We start from the raw sequence: 15,884 nt of genomic DNA, 5'->3' as shown, positions 1-15,884 counted from the left end.
AACTTTCATTACAGCATCAATGTACTTGTGAAAACTATTTAGTAACTGGATCCAAAAGCCTTTCAACAGATGAATGGATAGATAAATCAATAAAGTAATACAATGAAATAATCAGAGCAGTTAAAAAGAATAGCTCTGACCCATGTCTATCAACATGGGTAGATCTCAAAAACCTAAAGTGGATGGGAGGAAAAGGTGCCGAACGAAACCTTTTATGTACGTTTTCCCATTTATTCTCAGAGAACAACTCTGAAATGTTGGTCATCCAACTAGCAAATCTGTTTAGTTAAGGAAGAGATGCAGTGAATAACGCTAAGTGGTTGTCTAGAGAGCAGGGACAGAGAACGGGGGTGGCTGGTAGAGAGGGGAAGCTTTAAAAAAAAAAAAGAAGTAAATATCACAACAAATATCAACCATTCCCAGCTATGGGTGGTAGACTGGCATTATTATGTCATTTTTAGTACTTCTCTGCATTTTTAAAGTTTTCTTTTAAAAGAAACTCACTCCATCCACTCCTCACCCTCCTTGTCAGGCAGGGGCATCAGTAATTACAAGGTGCTCCGTGAATCCCAATGGCTGAAAGAGGACAGCACCAGTGGCGTGGCCAACTTCACCTACATTCTCAGAGGGCAGTGTCACCAGAGCTACCTGGTGCCAGCAGGGGCGAGACTGACGCCGGGCTCCTGGCGAGGTCTCTGCAGCATGAAGAACTGGGAAATGAATCAGGAAAGGCTTGAAGACAGCAGAAGAGGGCCACAGGGTCAAGGAGGGGAAGATGGAGGAATCGCCACTCAAGGGCCACTCACGCCCAGCGAAGGGAGATGACTGTTCTGGCTTCTTAAGAAGCAGAGAGGTAGCAGCCTTAACCTGAAACGGGAGAGATCCAGCTTAGAAGCCACCCAACAGTTTCACGGGAAGAATGAAAACCAGCGACAAACTGCAGGCGGAAAAAAATTACACATCTTCTGTCATGAAGTTACACATCATCATTCAGGAGGAAGGACAATGCCCTCCAAGTATCCAACAGAAACTTGAGTCAGTGGATGACGCACACTCCTGGGCCAAGCACCCTTGTAATTGGACTCAGCTTCCTGCACAGCCCTGGAGCCTGAGCGTACTGGCACAAAGCCATGGGTCCATGCTTATCCTTCCTCCCCCAAAGGAGGGAGCTTCTTGAAGACAAAAACTTGGACCTGGCTTCCATAGAGCCTTTTTTGTTTTTTTTAAAAAAAAAGTACTTATCATGAAAAGAGAGCAGGAAGGAAGACATATTGTGTGCTCAATTTTTTGGAAGAAAAAGGTTGTCCTTTCTTTTGTAAGACTGGAGATACCCTTCCTTCTGAGACTTCATCCACCAGAAAAGAGCCCCATTATTTCACGAAAGATCTTTTCAAGAGCCTTGGTCAAAAGGCTAAAAGAGCCACTTGTATGACATTTAAATACATCTCTACTGACTTGATTTCCTCTTGGATAATAATCAACTTTTTCAAATGCCTGTCTTGCTCCCCTTTAGGATCAAAAAGCATGTGTTGTTGGGGAGGGATAGATTGGGAGTTTGGGACTGACATGTACACACTGCTGTATTTAAAAATAGATAATCAACAAGTACCTACTGTATAGCACAGGGAACTCTTCTCAATACTCTGGTGGTGGTGGTGGTTTAGTCGCTAAATCGTGTCCGACTCTTGCGACCCCATGGACTGTAGCCCACAATACTCTATAGTAACCTAAATGGGAAAAGAACTTGAAAAAGAACAGATACATATATATGTATAAGCGGGGCTTCCCTGGTGGTTCGGCGGTAAAGAATCTGCCTGCAATGCAGGAGACATGGGTTCAGTCCCTGGGTTGGGAAGATCGCCTGGAGGGAATGGCAACCCACTCCAGTAATCTTGCCTGGAGAATCCCATGGACACAGGAGCCTGGCGGGATCCAGTCCATAGGGTAGCAAAGAGTCACACATGACTGAAGCGACTGAGCATGCACACACATATGTATAACTGAATCACTTTGCGGTCCACCTGAAACTAACACAACATTGTTAACCAGCTATACTCCACCATAAACAATTTCAGAAAGCATGTGCTATACAGGTGGTATGACTGTATCTGCAGAGTCAGTCTCATAGCTTGTACACGTGTTTAATCAGTGTTTAAACGTTACGAAAACGGACTGTCTGAAAAACATCCCACCACTCTGGCCTAGAGCATCCTATTATATTACTTCTTCTTCTCATCTTTCTGGTCTCTCCCTCACCATCTAAACCCCAGAGTAGCGAGAGTGGTTAGAAGAGAAAGGCAGTGAGCAAAGTGAAGCATGAGCTGGAGAGAGAAGTCACTTCCCTCAACTGAGACCCACATTCAAACAGCTGTCCCTACACTCAGCTCTGATGCCACCACACAGATCACCTCCCAGGGAGCCATAAACACTGGCTTCCACCCACTTCTCTCCTCCCACCCTCCCCTTCTGCCACCTCTTCTCCATCCCCAGGCCACTCCCAGATACCCCAGGCCTGGCAAGCTGAACCCACGGGATGCAAAAAGAAACTCAGAACCTGCAGAGATGCCCAGGATTGCCGGCCACACTCTCAAACCAGCACAAGAAGCGTCTTGAATATAAATAAGTGGCTTTAAATAGGTCACCATGCTTTCTCTTCCTTCAACTAAAAGTTCACTAATCTGATATAATCCTGCAGCACATCAGTTGTCTTTCTTGGTTACGCTCTCTTGGTTTAGAGGCAACAAAGGAACCAGAGATAACCAGCAGGGCCTCAGGTAAGAACCGTCCCTTCTGGGGAATGAAGGTGCCACGCCGTAACAATGGCACCAGAGGCTGCGACTGCCCTCTGGAACATCGCCCACAACTGACTCCATTCTGGACTTTCCAAAGCAAAGGGCGGCAGTCCAGGTGAGCCACACCCTGTGGAAGTTAACTGTGCAACTCAGACCGAGACCTGAACCCACAGGCCGGGACTTGAACCCACGGACTTTTAACTTGAGATCACACACTTGGTCTCAGGACTTGATGAAGCTCAGGTTCTTGATGTCTCATCACAGAAAGAATTCAGTGAGAGACAAAGTGATAGGTAAGAAGCAGGTTTAGAGAGAAACACACTTCACAGACAGAGTGTGTTCCATCTCAGAAGGCAAGAGTGGCCTTGAAATACAGCATGCTTAGTTTTTAATGGCCTGGTAATTTCAGGGGCTGGGCTTCCCTGGTGGCTCAAACGGTAAAGAATCCCCCTGCAATGGGGGAGACCTGGGTTCGATCCCTGGGTTGGGAAGATCCCCTGGAGAAGGGAATGGCCACTTCAGCATTCTTGCCTGGAGAATTCCATGGACAGAGGAGCCTGGCAGGCTACAGCCCGTGGGGTCACAAAAAGTCAGACTGAGCAACTTTCACTTTCTTTCAATGAGTGGGAGGATTATTCGAACTATTTGGGGGAAAGGATGGGGATTTTCCAGGAACTGGGCCACTGCCCACTTTTTGGCCTTTGATGATCGGCCTCAGAACTATCATGGCACTGTTGGGTGTGTCATTTAGCATGCTGATGTATTAAGATATGCTGAGGCTCAAGGTCTAATAGAAGCCAACTCATCCACCATCTTGGACTTATTTGATTATAATCAGTTTATGTCATGTCCTTGGGTTATGTCATTCTTTTAAAGTTTGTGCCCTTCCCTCCTTTCAGAAGCTGAAACACTTCCCTGAGATTCTCAAGTGCTTCTTCTGAGTTTCCAACCCGTGCTCAGTAGTTTGTGCATAGAACTTTGTTTTATCATCAACCAATCACATGCGATTGATAATTTGTCTCCTCTCACACTTGACTAAGAAGCCACAGGATGTGGGGCCAATGGCACAAAATCAGATAGCAACGGCAGAGCCAAAACCAAAGCCCAGGTGGTTTACCTCCACAGCTCTTAACCAACCAGAATGGCCCTTGCTCATTGGCAAGGGACCATGTAACCTCAGAGCTTGACAGAGACCATGTAACCTCAGGGCTTCCTTTCTGTTCCCTATCACTTTGTCCCTTCCCACCTCCACAGGATCCTCTAGTCATAAGTGGCCCCCTATCCAACCTCAAAAACATTTAGGATCCAGTAAACCAGTCCCTCCTAAAGACCACTTGGCTCAGATGGTAACAAATGCGCCTGCAAGCAATGCAGGAGAGCCAGGTTCCATCCCTTGGTGGAGAAGATCCCCTGGAGAAGGGAATGGCAACCAACTAACATACATGCACACATCCCTCCCCACCTTCCTTTATCTTGCCTAACACGCCTCTTGCCATTGTTGCCATAGAAACCACCCAGTGTTATCAGGCAAATGCAAGGGCAGGGCCCAGGGGAATTGCCATTTTCGGTTTATCATGGCCTCAGGCAATTTAGAACGTAAGTTCTCCATCCACAGGCATCTTGGCACCTCTATCCAGAAGCCAAGACAATAGACCTAAAAGAAACTCCCTGGGGAGGTGCATAAAGAACATTTTTGAGAAGTTATGCCTTAATTACTACCTCCCAGGGAAAAGGAGCTTTTCCGAGGAGCAGTATATAATTCACTGTTTCTCTGCATGTGTGAGTCTGATGGGATGGAGCTCTGGAATGAGAAGCTGGAGCCCCAGACTCCATCCTGGTCTGTACTTTCCTTGGCTTTGAACCTGAATGCAGCCTTGATTTCATTCTCCCGTCAAGTGGGGAGAATCCTGAGGCTAAAACAGTTGGGGGGGGCGGGGGCGGGGGGAACCCTACTGGCATTTAGGTGGCAGTGAACAAAGTCTAGAAAAAAAAGCAATTTAATTATGATTATTTTGCCATTTACCCTGTGAGGTAGACCCTTCGCTCTCTGCAGTCCTACAACTTGGATCACTCCCACTAGAAAGCACGGATCTCCCCAACCCCTATCAGGAGGGAACCCCTGAGCCTTCCCCCGCTCCCCGCCCCCCTCTCTTCCTGGGCTCAGTGCCCCTCCTCGAAGGGCTTCCTCGCTCCCAGAGCTCAGTTCCTTGAATGAACACAGGCTGACACACCTATACCCCATTCACTAATTAGAAGCCTCCCCAGGCTCCGCTCGGGGCCAACTTAAGCAGAGCCTGTGGGCCAATTCCCCAGCCTGGCAGCTGGAGGTCTGCCAGCCCCTGCCCCCCTTTCTCCCCAACCTTCACTCCTGCCCTGCCTCCCAACAGCCAGGAAGAGACATGGGGCTGGCAGCCAGAAGGGGCCCCAAGGGCTGCCAAATGTCCCCCTCCTCCCTGCAAAAAAAAAAGCGGGGACGGGGGGAAGGAAACAATTCTTGACTACAGTCGACTCTGTATTTCTTTCCGGGGGAGCCGGCTTTCTGAGCAAGGTCTCCCTCTGCGTCCTGACTGACACTCAGGAGCTGAGCCAGCCCAGATCTTCCCTGGCTTTGTTAAGGAACAGGAGTGGCCCAGGAGGGGGAGGGGAGGGGAGGGCTCAGGAGCCAAGTGGGGGAGGGGCAGACAGAGATGGTCCATTTTCCAGTAGGGGAAAAAAAAAATTTCCTATGGCCCATCCACTCTATTCACAGTGGGGGTGAGGGTGAGGGAGGGGGCAGTTACTCTGGAATCTGAAAGCCAACACATTTCACTTCCCTAGACCTACCACCCCATCTGTAAGGAGAGCTTATCCTCTCCTCCCCTCCCCCACCACCAACACCAAGACGTCTAAGAAGAGCTTCCACCCCAGATTCCCTGGGAGAAATGCTGTGCTTTGTTCCTACTGGCGTGGGTTTCACCACAAGTACCTGTTGAGCCCTGAAGACTCAAGCACCCAGCTTTCTTGGCTTCCTGGGGTCTCAGCTCCATCCGAGGCTTGACACTGAATCGCTGTGTCGTGTCACTAGCCACTCAGGCCATTCAGAGGGTTTTCCGGGACCACAGTGGAATCGGACATTAGGAAGAACCCCAGCGCCCAGAAAACACGCCCCCACATCTACTGAGAACCCTTCAGTCCCCACTCCACTCAGGAGTGAGGTCAATGCTGGAGACAGCGGAGTAAGGAAACATCACTTTTTTGGACAGAACATCCAGTTTCTTTGCCAGGATCGTGTTCAATGTTCTGGCACCCGAGGCTCAGACATGGGCTCTGAAAACCCATGTTCCTGGAGCGGGGAAATGGCGCCATGGAGTCTTCACTGGCTGCGTGGACAACACAACGGCTCATCCTGCACACACCCTATGTACCAAGCATGTTAGCACATGCCGCTTCTGATCCTGGTCTGCTGAAGCTGGGTCCTGGCAGGTGTCCTGTGGAGGCCATTCGTGGAGAACAGTGCTGCCCAGCCCCGAAACATAGCCTCGAGGACTCCCCAGTCCTCTGAACGCCAGCAACAGAAGGGCTGGGTCCTAGAATTCGGCTGGCAGATGAAGGCAGGACTCTGCTTCTGGGAACTGGGCTAAGTTCTTAATAATGTCCGACTATACCCATCCCATTTCTGAGCAGCACCAAGTGTCCAGGGTCAAACTCTGGGGCCCCCTATGCCTCCACAGCCACTCCACCCACATTCTGAGCACTACAGTCTCATTAGAAAAGACCCTGATGCTGGCCAAGAATGAAGGCAGGAGAAGGGAACAGCGGAGAATGAGATGGTGGGATGGCATCACCCACTCAAGAGACATGAGTTTGAGCAAACTCCAGGAGATGGTGAAGGACAGGGAAGCCTGGCGTGCTGTAGTCCATGGAGTCTCAGAGAGTTGGACCCAACTGAGCGACTGAACAACCACAAGAGTGAAGCTGCCAGAGGATGAAGGGTCAGCCCCAGACTGTAGTGCACAAGCCCTAAAGAGCACGCCTAATTCATCCATGGGCCTCCCTGATAGCTCAGTTGGTAAAGAATCCGCCTGCAATGCAGGAGACCTGGGTTCAATCCCTGGCTTGGGAAGATCCCCTGGAGAAGGGAAAGGCTACCCACCCCAGTATTCTGGCCTGGAGAATTCCATGGACTGAAAGAGCTGGACAGGACTGAGCGATTTTCACTAACTCATCCATGAAACATGTAAGTCTTGGACCTCAGTCATCTGTTTACTGTCAACTGGGTTTATGCCACATGGAAAGCACAGTTTCATTACCTTTTCTCCAAACAGCCCCACTACAGTCTGCAAAAGTGGATCTGATGTGGATGCTTCCAATGTATAGACAGAAAGGTGGAAATCAAGTGAATCATTCCAAAAAGAAACTACACCCAAGTGCTTAGGCTTTATATGTATTTTATCTTTACACACTTATATACACACATGCAGACCTGACCCTACACAGTTGACGCTATCAATTCCTCTACGCAGTTGATGCTATCAATTCCTCCTTTACAGATAAGGAAACGGAGGCTCAGAGAAAATATATCTCTTGCCTTGGGTGGCAAGTATGTGGTAGAAAACTGGGGTTTGAACCAAAGCCATTTCATACCAGGATGAGGCCCCGCAACGCCGGGTACAACCTGCAGAGACAAGTGGCCTGTCTGACACAGCCAGTTTGGCCTTTGTTTTAAAGGTTGGCTGACTAAGCATCAGAGAGGAGACGTTGCTTGCCAAGATTAAGGCAGCCAGGAGAACCTACTATGTGCCAGGCATTCTGCATTATCACAGCTGACCTCACACACACCCCATTTGAGAAATACAATCATCCTCATTTCATCAAAGGACAAGACTCACATCACTCAGGTTCTCAGAGACAGGCTTGCATCGGAATGCAGGTCAATCCGCTAGCCAAGGCCAGGCTGCTTCCACCATCATCCCCTGCCCACCAGCTCTCCAGAGGCCTCTCCAGAGGCCATCCCCTGCCCCTCCAGAGGCCTTTGCTGGGGCCCTTCTGTGACTCCTGGCTGCTGCACGCTGGCCACTTCCATTTCTGAAATCCCCAAGCTCAAGTTGTGCCTCTCAAAAGAGCTGAGGAAATTACTGACAGTGGCCCAAGCATCACCTGCACATGGCAGGTGTCTAGGAACAAACCTGGTTGATGGGGTCACAGGCCTTTGCTGCCAAAGGCCCCCACTCCCCTGCTTGGCCATGGAGGCAGAGGGGTTCAGGAGAAAGGGAGCCAGCTTAGTTTCTCACCTCACTACTTACCTGCTAAGGTGGCCCCTCCACTGAGCCCCCGAGTCCACACCTGTGAAATGGAGGTAAAAGGCCTCCCTCACAGGGTTGCTATTAAGACAGGAGATGAAGCAGGCAAAGAAGTTGGTTGCAACCAGGACGGAGACAGATGGGAGGCTGCCTGCCATCTCAGCGAACTAGCCAGAGATTGCAAGGAGAAGCAGAGGGGCTCTGAACATCTGCTGAACACCTGCCAACCAGACCACCAGCGTCCTGGGGCATTAGAAGTATAACCTCACTGTGTCTTGGCGGTGGCAGAAGCAGCCTGAGCAGGAACCCCCTGGGAGGATAAGGCTTCCCCACTCTACCCCCAGCCAAGCCCAGTTCCTGCACCGCCAGCTAACCGCCCTTCTCATTTAAGAATCAGGTTTGGTTCAAACATGCCAATCCCCAATTATCTATGCGGTCTCCATCTACTTCTGGATCTCTGAGGATGGCTGAGCCAATCTATTTCCCACGTCATTTTTTTTCGAGCTATGTTCTCCTGCTTAGCATCCAGCAAGGTGTTCTAGAGCCACAGGAGGAGAAGCATGGGAGAAGAGAACAGTTCACAGGCTGGAGAAAGCAGAGGTGGACAGAGAGGAGAAAGACCAAAACTAAATGCAGTCCCTGGATATGCAGTCTCCTTAAAAACAATAATAATGATGACCAAACTTTTTTTTTTCCCCAGTAGTTTTGTAGTATGTGAGGAGGACGAACAACAAAACCAAACGTGGGCCCAAGCCTGTTCGTTTTCTGCTTCTCCCTCATTCCCTTTAGCACTTCCTGCCCTGCCCTGCCCTCCCCTCCTGCCCACTACCACCACCACTCCCCCTCCACCCCCCCAACCCCCACAATCCTGCATTTCATTAAACCAAGAATTTTTGCAACTTGCTCGTATCAAAACTAGCAATTGTGTGTCCCATTTTCTATGGCAGTGAATAGCTAATCTGAGAAACTAGAAGCTAACCTGATCAATGGGCTAGAGAACAGAGATGCTCTCAAAGTCACCCTCAGTGTCTAACAGCTGATGACTCTAGCTGAGTAACAGCTACCCTGCAGGCATTTCTATAGGAATAATTTCCCCCAAAGAAACTATGTGCATGAAAACTTATTTTAAAGCTGAGTGCTAAGGTAAGCTAACAGTGAGAAAATCTAAACCTCCCTTTTCCCTGTGCCTGCCAGGAAACTCAATGATCCAATCAGTGGTTGGAAAGATCCAACTGCAAGTCTTCCACTGCATAGGAAGACACTAATGTCCACAACAGACAAGTTCTTCTTTCCCCCTAGACTTCACCACCTATCCTAATTCAGAGGCTCCTTACCTCTGGTTTTGTTTCTCTAAGTTCTCTGACACTGTTATATAGGACTTTTTTTTTTCCCTCAAAGCTCACTCGAATACCCCATCAAAGGAATAGATGGGGTCATTGTTTTTGTTTAGTCACTCAGTCATACCCAACTCTTTACAACCCCATGGACCGCAGCACGCCAGGCTTCCCTGTCCTTCGCCATCTCCCAGAATTTGCTCAAACTCACGTCCACTGAGTCAGTGATGCTATCCAACCATAGGTCATTATTTCTGCACAAAGGGAACAAGCTCAGTGAACTCTAGGCAGGAGTGGAAGGTGAGCAGGGAGCCTGCAGGCAAAGACTCCAGCACAGCCTGCCTCTGCCAGGCTGGTTCAGAACCTGGGGAATCACACCCTCCAGAGGAGCCCTGCCTCCAAGGCCATAGCGCCCAGAGCCACACCCAGCTTGATCCTGTAGTCCAGGAACTATAAGTCTCCGGTCTCCCCAGAAGAACCCAGGAGCAGCAGCCCTCTAGTCCCCCATCTTCCCTTCCAACATACTCAGGCAGAGCAGCTTAGCAGAGCTAGTTCTGGGTGTTCCGTCCAGAAGGGGGTGGGGGTGGGGGGGCCGGAAGGTAGTGATGCTAGCAATCAGTGACAGTGGGTCCCACTCATTCCCCGAGACTATTTTACAAGTTTGAACTCAGTATGCAAATTTATGCAAGACAAGATGCAAAGCAGTGCTCTGAGCCAGAAGTCCCGTTGCTTTTCTCCCCCTTCTTTGAAGCTGCACTGAACCACTGTAAATCAGCCCTCGCCTCTGCCCCCCCTTTATGCTGCCCCAGCAACTGCAGATGCAAAGCCTCCCCTGGCCCGCCCGCCGGCCCGCCGGCCCGCCGGCCCGCCTGCCCTGAGACTTTGAATGACTGCACATTTCTATAGCACCTTTATAAGTGCAGCGGGCCAGACGGCCACTTGGGCGGCTCCGCCCCTCGGCATAATCCCCGGCATTGTACGCGGCGGGGAAGGAGGCTGGGGAGATGCTGGAGGGAGCCAGTCCGGCCCGGCCGAGGACCTGAATTCTGAAAGGGCCCGGACCGGCCCAGGCCTGCTTCCTTTTCTTTCCCTAACATTTCTAGGCACTTCTGCACACTCCGCTACCGAACACACCCACACATTTCTCAGGTCCAGACTTCAGGCAGGTCTCAGGGGCCCCCTGATGTTTTTCTTCCAGGCCCACCTACTCCACCGCCCCCCGCTCCGCACCAGCCCCCTGCCTCGCCTCCGTGTGACTTCTGGGTTTCTTTGAAACCAATTGGTCCCAGCCCATCACCCCCATGGGATGCAAGCTCAGCACCCGCTGATGTGCCCAGCCCCACCCCCAGCATCCCAGCCATCCCCAGGAAGCCAGCAGCACAGCCCCTGAGTCCTGGGAACAAAGACAAAAGAGCTAACAGCAAAGCCGGAACTGCTGGGGTTTGCTGCCTCGAAATAAGAAGGGTGTGTTTAAAATTCTCAAAAAGCAACCTGCTCACAGAGGAAGGCAGGCTGGGGTGGCGGGGGGCGTTATTCTTCAGGGTGGGGGAGAAGAGATGGGGGATGGAGTGGAGACAGCAGCGCTAAGGTCTCATCTGGGCCACCCCACCCAACTCGGACCTCCGCATTCTTCACTCAGCATCCCAATTCCTGCCCCAGCCCAGGACTCTCTCCTGCACAGGAGCCTCCAAACTCCCCCTCTCTCTTCCCTGCACCCCCAGCCCACCCAGCCTCCCCCCTACCCCTGCAAGCCCAGGCTTCTCCCAGCAGTGTCCCCTTCCCCCCAGCCCTCCTCACACTGCAGACACCCTGCTTTTGGCACTTCTTTCCAGGGCACCCACTCAGCTTCCACCCCACATTCCCCGCCCCCCCAACCCTGGTGTCCCCTCTTCCCAATGTGCAGCACAAGAGAAAAATGCGGAAGGCGGCTGTCTGGCCACTGGGAGCAGGCAGAGGAGGCAGCTGGGGCTAGCTGGCGGAAAGGAGTCCCACAACCAGGCAGAAAATCCTGTGACATTCTTCCCGTGCACTCACTCCATTGTCCCCGAGTTCCCCAGACGACTGCAGGGAGGAGTGCATGGGAGAATTCCCCGCATCTGGTCCCTTCCGAAGAACCCTAACCTGCCTCGGGGGTTGGGAGGCAGGAGAGTTGGTTTTTCAGGCAGAAAGTAAGAAGAACGAAGAACGGAAAAAAAATACTAAAACGTTTAGGAAGGACGTGTACAACAGCACTTGGTTACAACAGTCAAAATCCAAAGGATTCTATGAACTTGGAGGCCTTTTGAACAAAAGTTCACCCTGCTGGGGGAGATGTTTAGTTTGTCAGAGTTCAGTTCAGAAAACCACAGTACCTCCCGGTGGACCACGGGGTGCTAGCGGGCGATGGAGGAGGGCCGCGGACGCAAGGCTGGGGGATGGGCGCCCGCGGTGAAAGGACTTTGCAGAGTCTTTTCCCTGGCATCAGCGCTTTCTAAGGGAAGCTGGAGGGAAGGGTTAACCTCCAGGCAGGCTGGGGAGGGAGGCAAGCCCCAGCCAGAAGAAAGGGACCGAGGGGTTCCGCTGGAGGAAGCCCTAACTTGCTGTGCACTCAAGGTCAAAATGAGACCGAAAAAAGATTTCAACTCTGACCCCTACTTGTCTTCTCAAGGAGAACAGGCAAAAAATAACAGCAGGCTGAAGGAACGGGGGTGGGGGGTGCGCAGGGGGGAGGGAGTCAAGACCACAGAAGCTAAGAAGGGAGCAAGAATTTTTCCCTTTTTCTTTCCTTCCTTTTCTTTTTGTAAATGTCTCTTAAGTTTGAGAAACTTGGTCAGACTCGCTTGCTTTTTAAACAACGGCAGCAGGCAGTGAACACATTTCACCACTGTCTCCAAGAAGAAAGAAAATAATTACAGCTTCCTCCAGACCACTGAAGCAGGAGGCTTTTGTAATAAAAAAAAAAAAATCACGCAACAACAATAACAAAAAAACATGTGAGATATAGTCTGGTTGTGTCCAAAAAAAAAAAACAAAACACAAAAACTTGTGGGCGGGGGGCGGGGGCCTAGAGCTCCTTACAAAGAATCTCGGAGTCCCCATTCTATGGGACAGGAAGAGCTCAATCAATTAGGATGGGACGGCGGGGGGCGACACCTCGCTCCGGTAAGGGTAGTTGCGTCCCGGCTGGGGCATCCTCCCGCCCGGACGCCCGGGGGCCCAGATGCTAAAATGAGCGGCAAGACTGCCCGCGCCCCAGACTGCATGCAGCCGGCGACCTGGCTTGAGTTTCATTGACTCAATGATTGGAGTCTCCTTTTCGCCTCCCAAATCCTCCTCTTTTATCATTCCACCCAACACAAAAGCGAGCGCCTTCTTCGTCCTCTGTAAAACAGCAGCGTTCCGGTTTTTTTTTTTTAACTCCTAGGCAGCCCACCCTACAAAAAGTATGCACAAGTCTTTTCTTCTCACCTCACAATCCCAGAAGGAAGGGACCTCAATGCGCCCCCTTCTCACTAGAGGTCCCTGGTGTCACCGGTACCCGCCAGCCTCCGCCCCCGCACCCCCCACCCCCACCCTGGGCAGAGTCCTCCACCAGGACCTCTCTGGGAACCTTCGGCCGGCGACCACCAGCTCAAGTGGTGCCCCAGATAAGCCTCAAGCTCCTACCCCCACCGATCTGACCAGCACCCTCCTCCCGGGCAAATCCCCCCTCCAAAACATAAGTCGAGTACCTTCCATCAGGAAAGCCTCTGGCAATAGGGATGCCTTCTCTCTCCGTATTATTCCCCACTGAATTAGCAGCCGGGGATCTCCAACTCCAGTCCCTCTCCCCGGACCTGACTTTCGGGTCTGCCGCCCTCCCAACAACCCCCCAACCCCCACCCAGAGCCGGCCCAGGACCCCGCTCTTCATCCGTTAAAACGGTCTCTGAGGTCCCGCCGCACACTCCTTCCCTCCAGAAGGGCCGCTAGCGGGGCTCCCCCCTGCCCACTAAGTTTCTCCCAACTAGTTGTCCCAGCCCCGCGTTACCTGCAACCTGCTCGGGGCTGGCGCTGTACTCGGCATCGCCGTGCTTCTCGCAAGTGCCCTCGCCGTGGACCAGCGCCCTCAGGGGCAGCTCGGAGCCCGGGTTGGGATAGCAGCGCAGCCCCTGGCCGCAGCGCGGGGTGTACACGCCGCACCGCTCGCCCTCCAGCCGGGCGCACACGGAGCAGCAGCCGCAGCCCGGCTCGCGGACCAGCTCGCAGGGCACGCGGGCGTCGCCGGCCGGCCCGGCCGCGGCGCCGGGCGGGGGCTTGCAGGCGGCCAGGCTCTCGGGCGTGCAGGGCGGGCAGCGGAACAGCACCTCGGCGCGCGCCCCGCAGTCGCCGCCGCCCGCGCCCAGCAGCAGCAGCAGCAGCAGCGGCGGCAGCAGCAGCAGCGCGGGGCCGCCCAGTCTCGGCTGCATGTTGGCGGCGGTAAGCGCGACGGCGGCGAACGAGCGGGCAGGTGGCACGGCCCTGCGAGCGCGGGAGCCGCCTCCTCCGCTTCTTTCTCCACCCCCGCCGCCGCAGCCGGGTCCTAAAGGGCCCTGCTTCTCCCCGCCCCCTTGCCTTCTCCCCTCCTCCTTCTGGAGACCACCCCCTTCCCCCCGACACTCCCGCGCGCGGGCCTCTGCGTGCGCGCACGCCCACTCGCCCATCCCCACCTCCTCACAGGCAACGTGGGTCCTCTATACCCTCTGGCCTCCGTCCCTTCACGCACTTCCACCCCGGGCTCCCTGACTCCAGGAAAAAGAATAACTTGGGGGTTTGGGTTAAGATCGACGCGGGAGTGGGCAGGAGTGGGTGCTTTTGTCTCCTGTTTTCGGTTCAATTCGGAAGGACTTTGTGCGCTTCCCATGTGGCCGGCGCTGGGCTCACTGCTGGAGGGAATGCAGAGGACGTCAGGCATGACCTTCAAGTAGATTTCGGTCTACTCCCAGCAGTTCCCTCCATCCTCGAGGTTCCCCCCACTGCTGACGTGCTGCTTGGGACAGTGACTTAGGAGTCAGGAGGCTGTTCACGTCCTCTAGATCAGCCTACCCCCCGAACTGACCCTCTTAGGGACCATTGCAATTTCCTAACCCTGCAGGCATCTGGTAACGTGTAAGTATCTGAAATGCAATTTCTGGACACTAAGGAATCTCCCCTCTTCCGGGCTTACTCGGCTCCACACCCCCTCCCTCCGCAAAGAATCCCTTGGGGACCTGCCCCACCGCACCCACTCCAGGGCTGAAGGCATTTGCCGCAGGACAGAACACCTTGCTTCAGGGGTCTTAGGTCAGATCAGTTTTCCAGGTGTGGGAAAATGCCCTGCGGTAAGGTCATTTAGAGCTCACTCCAATAAATGCAGGTGAACAAGAATGGCCTCCCTTCATCGTTCAGCTTGATTTACTGATTCATCCATCCAAGCTGTCCCCAACTCAGAAATTCCAGACTGGACCCCACTTTAATTATCACACATCTCTTGTGACCCTAACAAAGATTCTTGTCAGATTCTCTTGGTAGGGATAGGACCATTGAACTGCCTCCAGCCTGGGTCTAATTTCTCAATACCTCCATGCCACCCACCTGGCCTTGAAAGTTAGCACCATGCCCCAGGAAGGCAAGTGCTTGATCTTAAGGAACCAACAATGTTATGGGGGTGAGTTTGGTGAGATGAACAAATAACTGGTTGTCAGAGGCTTTGAGGAGGAGAAATGTTTAAATGGCAAGGTGATGGGGATTGCAGGGGTGGATCAGAATTTAAACTGAAGCTTGGAATTCTACCAGGGGACATACAGACATAGCAAGGGCATCTTGAGCAGAGGGACCAGCTAAAGCAAGGACCTGGAAATAGGACAGCAAGGATGGAGAAAGGAAGGCTTGGAGGCAGGGGGAGGACTGGCAGGAAATCCAGTTGGCTTGGGTGGAGGTTTGGCTTCATATAATGGGCAGGGAGGTGCAGCATCCGTGTTTGGGCAGAGGAGTGAAAGAGACAGAGCTGGACTTCTGGAAATCACAGCACTGTATCTGATGGACTTCTGGAAATCACAGTGCAGATCTGATGGAACTCAGAAGAGACAGGCATGGGAAGCTGCTGGTCACTCTTTGGTGTGCCCTGGCGTCCTGTGCCAACCTTATAACATTTGTTTCTATTGGTCTCATCCTTTAGAGTCTGAGCATCTTCAGAGTAGACACACTCTGGCATGATGCTGTCCAATAAAAATCTATTGTAAACCACAAACGTGAACCACATGTGCAATTTTCAATTTTCTAGTAGTCATGTTAAAATATAGTAAAAAGAAATAGATGAAACCCATTTTAGTATATACTTTATTAGTTTCTTCAAAATATCATTTCAAGGTGTAGTCTATATTAAAAGTTATTAGAGATTTAACACTTCTTTTTTCATACTAAATCCTCAAACTCTGAGGTGTATCTTATGCTTATGTGTCTGTGTGTGCTCAATTGTGTCCAACTCTTGGCAACCCAAGACTG

At 52.1% G+C, this 15,884-nt stretch overlaps 1 protein-coding gene across 1 annotated transcript in view; it reads right to left on the bottom strand.

The window, feature by feature from the left end:
• The window catches only part of IGFBP2 (insulin like growth factor binding protein 2), a 29,295-nt gene extending 15,464 nt beyond the window's left edge, over nt 1–13,831 (bottom strand). The window contains exon 1 of the mRNA XM_068969103.1: nt 13,414–13,831. Within this exon, the coding sequence (XP_068825204.1) occupies nt 13,414–13,831 (418 nt within the window). The remainder of the gene's footprint in view (nt 1–13,413) is intronic.
• Nucleotides 13,832–15,884: the final 2,053 nt, after the last annotated feature.

This window comes from Capricornis sumatraensis, chromosome 3, assembly GCF_032405125.1.
Source record: "Capricornis sumatraensis isolate serow.1 chromosome 3, serow.2, whole genome shotgun sequence".
NCBI lineage: Eukaryota > Metazoa > Chordata > Mammalia > Artiodactyla > Bovidae > Capricornis > Capricornis sumatraensis.
This window is presented reverse-complemented; position numbering and strand designations above follow the sequence as displayed.